At 44.4% G+C, this 11,834-nt stretch overlaps 1 protein-coding gene across 1 annotated transcript; it reads left to right on the forward strand.

Moving 5' to 3' along the window:
* The first annotated feature begins 647 nt into the window (after positions 1 to 647).
* LOC110719137 lies at positions 648 to 1,175 on the forward strand. Its single transcript, XM_021898042.1, has one exon. It carries the CDS (start codon positions 648 to 650, stop codon positions 1,173 to 1,175), a length of 528 nt encoding a protein of 175 aa, XP_021753734.1.
* Positions 1,176 to 11,834: the final 10,659 nt, after the last annotated feature.

Consider the following 11,834-nt stretch of genomic DNA (forward strand, 5'->3'; position numbering starts at 1 on the left):
CCTTTTTTGTTTCGTGAGTGTGCAGATGGATTATTTCGCAGGTGTGTTCCCAAATGGGATGCTCATGGCATTCTTACCGCCTGTCATACCTCACCTTATGGAGGACATCACGGCCCCACTAAAACGGTGGCTAAGATTAGTGAGTCAGGCTTCTATTGGCCTACTATGTTCAAGGATGCTACCACTTTTGTGCAGGCTTGTGACTCTTGCCAGAGGACTGACAACATTTCGCGGAGGCATGAGATGCCCCAAACCGGAATTCTTGAAGTAGAAATATTCGATGTTTGGGGTATTGATTACATGGGGCCATTCCCATCTTCCAATGGGAATTGCTACATACTTGTAGCCGTCGATTATGTGTCTAAGTGGGTTGAGGCCATAGCTTCACCAACAAACGATGCCAAGGTAGTCACCAAGCTCTTCAAAAAGACCATATTTCAAAGGTTTGGCGTTCCACGGGCTATCATTAGTGATGGAGGTACCCACTTCCATGAAAGACAACTGGATAACCTCCTTAAGAAGTATGGCGTATATCACAGAACCGAGCTTAGTTACCACCCTCAACTAGTGGTCAAGTTGAGGTCTCTAATAGGGAAATCAAGGCGATCCCAGAAAAGAAAGTAGCCAAGTCAAGGAAAGATTGGAGCATGAAGCTCGATGACACGCTTTGGGCATACCGAACAGCATTCAAGACACCAATTAGTACTTCACCTTATAGATTAGTTTATGGTAAGGCATGTCATCTTCCCGTGGAATTGGAGTACAAAGCTTTTTGGGCGATCAAGGAGCTTAACATGGACTCTAAGGTCGCGGGTAAGAAAAGACTCCTCCAACTCAATGAGTTATATGAGTTTAGATTGTCAGCATATGATAGTGCGCGAATCTACAAGGAGAAGACCAAGAAGTGGCATGACAAGAGGATCTTACTAAGAGAGTTTGCACCAGGTGATAAGGTTCTTCTCTTCAGTTCTAGATTAAATATTTTCCCAGGAAATTTGAAGTCTAGGTGGTCCGGTCGCTTCACTGTCACAAGGGTGAGCAAATTTGGCTCGGTAGAGTTAGTCAATTACAAGGGTGAAGAGTTTAAGGTAAATGGCCAACAACTGAAGGTGTATCATGAGGGCGCTACTAATAGAGATGTGGAGGAAACCTTCCTAACTCCACTTCCAACCTGAGCATCAAGGTGGTAAGAGGATCGTGCGGGACCTAGATAAACCAGCGCTTTGCGGGAGGCAACCCGTATTTCTTGCTTTCTAGACTAGTTTTCCTTTTTAATTATTTTTTTATTTTTATTTTAGAGAGGCGAGGAGCGTGAAATTTTACTGTTTATAAGTGTTTTTTTACAGGTATAGGTTTAAGACGTCAAAAGACTTAGAAGAATTTGAAGGCGAAGAAAAGCAAAGGAAACCGACTGGGCTGGGCCCGATCAGGCGGAGCTCGCCCGATCAGGCGCGCAAGGAAGGTGCAATTTCAGCCTTAAATCCGCCCGATCGGGCGTGGCAACCCGACCGGGCACGCAAAGAGAGCTGGAAATTCGAGCAAATTTCGCCCGATTGGGCGAGGTCGCCCGATCGGGCGCAAATCGAGTGAAGGAAAAGATATTTCGGGCGAAGCTCGCCCGATCGGGCGAACCATAGGGAGAATTTTTCGTTCGTGTTCGCGCCCGATCGGGCGGAGCTCGCCCTATCGGGCGCGCAACTACGATTTTGGAAATTCAGATTATCCGCCCGATCGGGCGCGCCTATTTTGGCTGTCCCCTTATATTTTTTTCCTCTTCTTTCTTTCCTCACTTTATTCTTATTTCATCTTCTTCACCTTTACTTTCTCTCTCTAAAAACCTCCATTTTTACACCTTCAAACTCACTTATTTTTCAAGATCTTCTCCAATCCTTCCATCAAAACTCAAAATTTTTTACATATTTTCAATCCTTTCATCTTTCTCTACAATCTACACCCAATTTCAACCATTTTCTCTCAATTTTCTCTAAACCTTAAGAGAGAGAAACCATTCAATTCCTACACTTTCTAATCTCAATGGCTTTCAAGAGATCAAGAACGGTAAGGGGGGAAGGCTCAAGGCAACAAGAGGCGAGAATCGACCCGGATTTGCAAATTTCGGGATGGGAGAGGGTGGTCATCACAACCCAAGAGCAAAAACATAGGATGCTCAACCTCATCACGAGGCAGGTAATTCCCACTCGTTTCATTCATCACCCTACCCTTATTAGAATAGGGATTGATAAGCATGTAGAAAAATTATTCAAGGGAGTTGGCATGAGCGGTTTCTTTAACATGCATTACAATACTTATGATTATTTAACCTTAGAATTCGTTTCTAGTTTTAATGTCATAAAATCAAATGCTTTAATTTTTCATGTTCAATTTCGATTATTCAATAATGATATTAGATTGACATTGAAAGAATTTGGTAAAATTTTTGAGTTGAAATCGGATAGGCCCCTTGAACCGCCCCAAGAAAACATTGCCGCTGTCTATCAATCCCTTCCGGGGGATCCTAATTTGAACCTCCAACATGCTAAAGGCACTTGGATACAACATCCCGTGCCAAAGATTTGGCAACGGTTTGTTGGCCTTACCATTTTTGGAAGGCATGAACCCGCCAATGTTAGGCGGGATGAGCTTCAATTACTAGGGTCACACATGATCCCTAGGAGTGAAAAGCTCAATATAGTCCATAAAATGGCCAACCACTTCCAACGGGTGGCTAATGCGGCCGAGGCGGGTAGGTCTAGGGTACCCATTTACTTTGGTGGCCTAGTTACACATATAGCGGTCAAACACCTTAGCTTTGTCCCTAACGATGACGCTAAGGTAGCCGGCCCAACTATTATGGACCTACCCTATCTAAGTGGCCTTAATTGGATTAATACCATGGGAGGGGAGACTTGGTGGGTGATTCAACGGGAATCGGGTAGGAGGGATAATGCTTTCACTTTACCCCACCCCAACTTGACAAAGTTTGAGAAGGGGAAGCCTTCTTACACTTTCGAGCTTACAGTCAAGGTGAGGTGCAACCACCTCACCCTTCACCTCAACCCCATCACTCTCCCATTGACCACTCACCTCCTCACCATTCACCACATTATCCACCACCTCAACTCTTTACATACGATATCCCCACTTCCTCTACCAACTAAAACATAGACCCCAACGCCCCTTTTGACTTCTCGGCTTTCAGGAGCCAATTATATAGGATTGAGATGGGGCAAGGGCGAGTTGAGGGTATGGTTAGAGATTTGGATGCTAGAGTAGGGTCTCTAGATAGAAGGGTAGGTTATGTGGAGAAGAACCTAGGGAGGGGTTTATACCCCATGTATGATGACTATGCCCGTCGGGGGGCTATTCCCCCCGATTCACTTGTCCCTGATTGGTTCCAATATCCGCAAGGTGGATATACGAACCCAAGGGCCTTTGGTACCTACGTTGACTACTCATCGGTCCATGGTTATGGGACCGATGTACCTTTTGGTGGGCTTGGGGGGAATGTGGACCCTAACTACTTCGCAGGTGGTTCGGGTTATGGAGGTGGTGGCTCTAGCCATGGAGGAGCCCGTTCTAGCCACGGAGGGGGCTATTCGAGGATGGATGAGGATGAGGAGTAGGCTCCACTCCCAAGTCAATGAGGGCATTGCTTGATTTGGCTTGGGGGGTGTTCTTTCGCTTGGTAATTCTTTTCCTTTTCTCTCTTTATTTTCTTTCTAGTATAGTTTTTATTTGCTTTCTAGTGTAGTTTTTATTACTTTCTTATATATGAAAAATACAAAAAAAATTGAAAAATAAAAAAATTCAAAAATACGTTCCAATGAATTATGAATCATACTTCCCTGTGCCCCATACTTGAGAAAAATTGTTTTGATTCTTGGTATTTGATGATAGGCATTGTGGATTAGTTAATCATGATTTGATGTTTGATTGCCTTGAAACCTTTACATGCGTCAATTTTGTCCAACTACTTATCAATATAGGGCTTGACTAGTTGATTTGGTAAGGAATGTGTGATAGTTCCATATTTCCTGGTATGTCAATGAATTTGAGTATTGGTTTGCAACTATTAGTAATGATTATATGATTCATTATTATGCACATTGTGGAGGACGAAGGCATTTGTTCTTTTAGGTAGCTTCCAGACATTGTAGATACATTTGTTCCCTTCTTGCTACCCATGTTGTTGCCTTGACCTTTCGTTGTTTATTAGCCGCATTACAAGCCTATTTTGCCCCATTTGTTACTAGTCCCAAGCTTGGGTTGGAGGAGCTATTAGTGAGTGAGGTGAGGGAGTTTGTAGTGTGCTCATTATTTGCACAATTTGGGTGGGTTTTGAGAAGTTATTTTGTTGTTGATCATGTTTATTTTTGAAGAGTTTGAGAGTTATATTTTCTTGAAAAAATAAAGCATGATATTATGAAAAAAAAGAAGTTCAAGGAAAAAAATGTGAAAAAAATAAGTGAACTTCAAAAGAAAAAAAGTGTTCAAATGTTCTGGTTTGAGGTTGATCAAAGAAAAATAATTTAGAGCTTCAATGAAAATTCAAGTTTGGAAAATAAAGTTTGTTTATTCACTCTACTTCAACATTATCATATTTTTATGAGTAAATTTTGTAAGTGTTGGGATTATTTATGATGATTGGAGTTGTATTTGGTGGTTTTTGTTGGAGTTAGTTATGTTGTTGGAGATGTATGGTCATCATTTATTTTTGATCATGGGTTTATTAGGATTTGGCTCCCTTACTGCATAGCTTTTCTCTCACATAATCCCAAATTTATCCTACCTTTACCCTAGCCTTACATTACAAGCTTTAAAGACCTTCCGACCTTGTGCATAGAAGTTATGTAAATATGAAAGTGTTGTTTATCAATGCAAGTTATGATTTGGCATATTTCGAGTCGACTAGTAGGATTAAGCGTTCATTGTTTTATACACACGAGAGTGTGAGTTGGGAGGGCATTGTTCACATAAAGGGGTTGGATAGAGAGCGATCGAGTACATCTTTTATTCGCCACAAAAATGAAAGTTGAGTGCGTGAGCACTAGTCTTGAATTCTATATGCTCTTGTGGTTTGCTCTATTTGACAATTGTTAGGGAAGATTGGTAATTAGACGGATTTGATTGGTTGATTTTGAAACATGTTTATTTGATTTACCCTGGATCGTGTGCTTGATTTTTATTATTGGGGTAAAGTATGTTTTATATGTTCATTGATGAGCTCTTTGCTTAGGGACAGGCAAAGGTTTGGATTGGGGGAGTTTGATATGTCCATTTTATATAATGTTTTACCCCCGTCCCTTGGTCGTTATTAGTAGTCTTTTTGGCTCCTTCGGGCCACTTTTGTTTCGGGGTTTTCTGATGTCCTGCGGGAGAGTTACAATTCCGAGACTGGAACCGGACGCCTGTACCTGCAAAATAACGGAGACTCCTGTGAGCTCCGCCTCCAACGGTCAAGTTAGTAACTGATTAAGGAGTAATTAATACGAAAATTAAAGTAATTAGGTCTCTCTAGGTGAGAGTGATTAGCGTAGGTAATCTGCTTTGTTGGCGAGATCAGCCGGTTATTACTGTGTGTAATTAATGTGTTTGTTCCGTAATGTTTTTTCGTAAACTTCTTCTCCTCCCCCTTAATGAGGATTAAGGGAGGTATTTATAACCTTGGGAAACGCGCCCATCCTAGGTTTAGGTAAACCTAGGGCCGATTGGGCTTCCCTCGGAAATTGGGCCTGGGTGGCCGGTTTCTCCATTAGGCATGGAGTATGCCACATGTCGTGACATAACAGGTCCAAGGTGGATGAATAAGCGCGTGCCACGTGGCAAGCCCTGACAGTTCCAACTAGGAGACACTTGGCAGGACCTGATTGGTCCACGTGGCGCATTCCGATTGGTGGGAGCAAAATCCCCTAATCAACTTTTATTACTAATTTGTGTTTTCTAGTGTTTTTGTAGTTTTAGTTGTATTTTATAGGAAATTGCACTCTTGGAGCATTTTCCCGGGCTTTATGGATCAACTACGGAAGCTAGAAGGACACGACCATGTTTGGAGCCCAGGATCGGTGAGAGCCGGTGATTAAGGGCTTGGTAATTGGGATCCCGAGGCATTTGGACCAAGTATTCAAGACCCGAGGAGGAAATCCGGATTGGGCCGAGAAATCTAGCCCAATCGAAGTCCAAGCCTCAAAGGGGAGCAAGGACCCGATCGGGCAACGTCTAGCCCGATCGGGCAACCTCTAGCCCGATCGGGCGCGACAAGACCATAGTGCTGTGCATGCTAAGGCGCGCCCGATCGTGCGAGCATCTAGCACGATCGGGCGATGTTGCTTGGGAGGAACGCGAAGAAAAAGGCGCGCCCGATCGGGCGCGCGTTTTTAGAAGACCTGATTAAGTTTAGTTTTAATTCTTGTTTTAGAAAACGTTTAAGTACGATTTTGTACGGAATTTGGAGGTTACGTTCTTTCTTAGACTTTCTCTCTCTACTCAGAGTTTTCTCTCTTTTAAATTCTCTCTCAACTTTTGTTCTTAATTATTCCATTAATTCCAGATTTCTTTTTGGTGACAATTTCTTCCCTTTTAATTTCAGCTATTTTACTTGCTTCTTTGATTATGCCTTTGTTTGATTATTTGATTAGTTTAGTTATGATGATGCGTGAGTAGTTTCATTCTAGGGTTTATGGGGATCCATAATTAATATGAAGGGATAGTTTGTTATTATTGAATATTGATATTGCATGATAATTTCTTATTGAATTGTTTTAATTCTTTGCAATTAGATTATGAATCGAGCAGATGTAATTTAATTGTGAATGTTTAGCAATATTGAATTGATGAATCGAGCAGATGTTAATTTAATATTAAGGGTTATTTTCAATAGGAACTTAGATCTAGTAAATTGCGAGAGCCTGTTAGATCTATGTTGATTAATAAATTGCGAGAGCCTGTTAATCATGTTATTTGTGCATTGTTAATTATTAATTACTTCGTTTTATCCCAGAATATTAATTATTGGTGAACTTGTGACTCTAGTCTTACTTATTATTATTTCTTTTCTCCCTAAACTTATTCTTCGTAGTATAGAATTTATTCCTAAAAAAATATTGGTTACTCAGATAATTTAGATTATAATAAATAATCAGGAGTAAAAAGACTTGTTTCCCTGTGGAGTTCGACCCTACTTCCCTATCTACATTAGTTAAAGGACTTAGGAATTATTTTTGATTAGGGGATACGACTTTTCCCTGTCAAGACCCCTCCGATGCCTAAGTCAAACAGTGTCTAGAGAGAGAAAGCTATGCAAGAGAATTAATGCTTGAGGCTTTAATGTGAATGAATGATAAATGGTGCAATTGAAGGCTTTTATACCTTAGCTTGGCAAAGAGAGGAGGTGGGACGAACATTATCGTGGGCTGACCATGATTATTTGGGCCGCTGAATTTATATTGACTTGGCTAAATGGAGGCTTGGGCCTTGACCTTGGCATATTGAATCATTTAATGACTAGGCCCAATTTGCATAATTGGACCCAAACAACTTGCCCCCTAGACCCGATTTGGAAGGATGACGGGTCGGGTTTGAGTTTAATAAAAATGGAGGGAAGTAAATGATTTAATTAAATCAAAAGATTTAAATTTTAAACAGTCATTAACTAAATAACTGTGATTAAGATAATGAGTGGGAAGTTGAGTGGATAATGGGTGGTTAACGGTTACTTAAGGAGGTATTTAAGAGAAATTAAGCATTCTGGCTCTCCAAATTCGCTCTTCTCTCCTCATTCCTTCACTAATTCACACTCGAATTCCCTGAGAAACCATTGTTTCCACTTCGAAACTTCACTCCACACCACGAAATCAAAGCTTGACGCTTGAACCCGTTGCTCCAACTGACTGAATCGACAAGTTTCGATTCTCATAAAGGTAAATTTCTTCGAATATCTCTTGATTTTATTAGTTTTTCGAAAGAACTCCTATCTCCCCGACTTCCTTTCTTGCGAATCCATCAATGGCTCGAGGAAGAGCACGCCAAACCGGAAGACGAGGTCAGGCCAGGGACCCCAGGGATTGCGCTGATGTATGGAACGGCGAACGTGTCGAGGAAGACCTAGAAAGGGGTATTCCAGCCGTCCCCTTGAACGTTTCTGCCCCCCAGCAAGGTGCCGAGGCTGGCGGCGCTGAACAGGAGGAAGATCTGCCTCCCGTGCTTTGGGACTTGCTCCCTGGGCACGTTGAGTGGCCGAATGCCGAAGCCCAGAGAGCCATGAGGAAAAACTCCCCTACTACAGGTGGGTTGGCATGCCAAAGCTTATCGGTTTGCCAAACAGATAGAGTTGCACTATGGCGTTTTTGAAGAAGACGGGTATTGGTGCCGAATGCCCGCGTCGGCTGATAGAATTCATCGTCCTCCCCCTGGATATGTGGGGGTATATACTCGGCAACTATAGTATGGGCTTCGGTTCCCCTTAGATCCCTTCGTCAGGGACATTTTAATAAAGTACAGGATTTCCCTGTGCCAGCTGACGCCAGTCAACATTCGGCGGGTAATGACTTATCTCTGGGTGTGTCGGTTTTTTTGCTGTTGAGCCGAGTTTACACTATTTCCGAAAGATGCACAAGCTAGTGCAGAACACCTAGAGCATATATGGTCATCACGGGCCTGGCTGGTGGCGAATTGAGAGCTACCCACAATATCTAACCATGTGGCCGAACGATTCCTCGGATAAGGATTGGCGAGGACAGTTGATCTGGGTGAGGGCTCCTGCAGATCCAGAGCACCCCTACTTTTTTGGGCCTCCCCGCTATCTCTCCAGGCCTAATCCGAACATGCAAGACTTGGGTCTTGAAGATCCTGATGCTGCTCGGCATCCTAGTTATGAGCAGATGGAATTCTTCGGCAAGCAGGAGAATCCTGGGGGAGCTGGCCGAATGAAGTTCATCCCGACGAGATGGCTTCCAGACAACCATTACGTCTTCCAAGAGAAGATGTTGGCAATTGTCGGCCTCAGCCGAAAACATAGAGGCGGTAAGTACCTTCGGCTGGGGCCGAGGACTTTCTTTATTTATTTTATTATCGCTTCATTCGTTTTGTCTATTCCTTAAGGCTAACCTTCACTTTTTCCTTTCAGAGCTGAGCAAGGCCACCTCCGAAATTGACTACGATCGGCTAGGAGTAATCACTGAAAGGGTCATCTTAGACCGAGCTCCGACGATCACTGCTCCGAAGGACCGTCCGCTGCATTTACATTCAACGGGCCTTCAGATCGAGGCTGCTGCAGATTATCTGAAGCAGAAGCCTTGGTGGGAGAAGCAGGATCCTTTGAGGCCCCTGTTACCCGAAGAAGTGCGGGCCGCTCAAACTGCCGCGGATGTGACCAGAGCAATCAACTCCCTAGAAAGGGGTGAAGGGACTTCTGGTGCTGGCGAGGCTCAACCAAGGACTTTGGTAAGGCCTTCAGCACTTTGCTTTTTCTTTTTTCTTGTTTCTTCGTTTTTTTTTACTAATCCCTTCTTGCTCCCCCACTTCTGCAGTCTGAGGAAGAGGGCAGAAGGAGAGAGGGAAAGGCTCCACAGTCGTTAGACGACCTTTCAGAACTCGACTCATCGGGCCCAGTTGTAGTGGGTCCGGGAGATTTTACGCTAAGGCCGATGCTTGGCGTCGTGATAAGGGAGCCTGCCGCTGGCTGAGGCAGAGTTCCGAGAGGTACAGGGGGTCCTCCGCCCCCGACTTAGCCGCCGCCGCCAATTTCGTCACCACCGAGGACCCCTCCACCACCTCTTCCTGCTGATGACATGGAGGTGGACCAGAAAACTCCTGACCCAAAGGAGGGGGTTCCCGAGGCGGTTTCTAACAAGGGGAGTGTTGCTGAGCTCCCTGAGGACGAAGTTATTACAGTAGTCGAAGAGGTGGCTGCTGCTGAAGACGAGGCCCCTAGGGGCTTCACTGCTAAGATCCAATGAGAGGTTGACGCCTTGACAAGTCAACCTCTCGGGCAGGCTGAAAGGGTCCAGACTGGAGAGGACCATGCTGAAGGAGGGGCAACGACTAAGCCCGAAAAAGAAGACGAAGTTCCATCAACTTCGTTCCCCTCTTTTAAGTCCTTCCAGTCTGGGGACATGGGGTTCTCAGCCAAGAAGTGCTCTATCCAAGCTGGCATTAGGGCCGAAATCTGGGGGAAACACAGAGAGAGCGCTGAGGCTTATTTCGGCGGTTGCTCCGAATTATCTGAAATGGAGCAAGTCCGAGAGTGGTCTGTTCGGGCAACCGCTAGAATTTCCGAACATGGTCCCTCAGTACCAGATCCCGCCAGAGACAACCAGAGGCTGCTGATGCAGGTATGTAATAAGATTCCGCATCATCCGTAGTTCCATTTTGCTTCATTTACTTGTAATTTTATTTACTAGAATTGAACTTCCAATCTGCAGGTTGTCTACAACCATACCATGACCTGTGAGATGATTGAAACGCTCCAGGAGAGGGTAGACATTGCTGAAACGGAGGCAAAGCTTGCCCAGCTGAAACGGGAGAAAGCTGAGCATAGGCCCAAGGCCGTGATTGACTCCTTCAACATCTTCTGTGCTGAAATGGAGAAAGATGTCTTGCCTCATATAGACGATGGAGAGGCCCTACTTAAATCATTCGGTGCGGTTGACGTCCCCAGCCTCAAAGCCAAGATCCAGCACAAAATCGACACTAAGGTTCAATCTCAAGTGCTGGCCCGAGAAGAAATATCTCGGCAGAAGATCAAGATCTTGGAGGTTGATGCAAACTGTCATCGCCAAGCCTGTGAAAGCAGGGAGAACGAGCTGGTCGAGGCCGGGGTCCAGCTAGAGTCTCAGAGGCAAAGCATCACCAGCTTGAAGGTTCAGCTGAAGAATTAGGAGGAACAGCTTTCCCAAGCCCGGGACAAGGCTGAACAAACTGAGCAGCGGCTTGCTGATGCCGAGGCTCAGCTGAAGGAGCAGCAGGAGTCCTCCTAGAAGGCCTTGGAAGAGGTACAAAAGAAGCTGGCCGATGCTGAGGGTCAGCTTACCCTCAGGGTTTATACCCAGGAGGAGTATTCGACTACCTACCTTAACGGCTATGGGTGGCTCGAAGACTAGCTCTCCATGCTGCGCCTGATCTAGATTGGTATCAATATGAAATATGGGCTGAAGACCCCCAGGATCCTCATATGCAGCAAGCTAGCCAGGCTGAGGTCGATGTGCTGGCCCGCCTCCAAGCCAAGGATGCTGCGGCCGAGGAGGCTGAGATGAAGGAAGATAAACTCTAGGCTCAAGTTCATCCTGCCTCCTCTGCAGCTGGAGCTGATGCCGCGCAGGAACCTAATGTTGCTGGGAGGCCTGACCCTTCAACTGAAGCCTAGGGACTCGGACAGTCGTTTTCAGAATCTTACGGGTCAACGAGCTCTTAAAATGATAGATGCCTCTTCTGAATGTTTTTTGCCTCTATTTTTGCTTTAGCTTGCCTCAGTGTACAAACTATTTACTTTTTTCCTTGTACGCATTTCGGCAACTGTTATTTTCCGCTTGTGGGCGGCTGCCGATATTTTCTTTCTCATGATTAAGACATTTTTATGCTTGTAGCTCGTAATCCGAGCATGATTTCCATTTCTGAATCTGACATTTTCCTCTTATTGCCTTGCTTTGAACTTGCATGCTTCGATATTTGGATTGCTTTGAATGAGAGTCCATTTTTTTTTAAATTGCTAAGTACAAAGCTTTGGCTTGGAGGTCTCAGCTGAGGCAGTCTACACTTGTTGTGCTTCTTGCCCCTCCAGAGATTTGAAGACCTGATTTTCAGATTTCTGATGGTCATTTTTCTTTTCCTTGTTTATTTTG

Source organism: Chenopodium quinoa, unplaced genomic scaffold (genome assembly GCF_001683475.1).
Source record: "Chenopodium quinoa cultivar QQ74 unplaced genomic scaffold, ASM168347v1, whole genome shotgun sequence".
Taxonomy (NCBI): domain Eukaryota; kingdom Viridiplantae; phylum Streptophyta; class Magnoliopsida; order Caryophyllales; family Amaranthaceae; genus Chenopodium; species Chenopodium quinoa.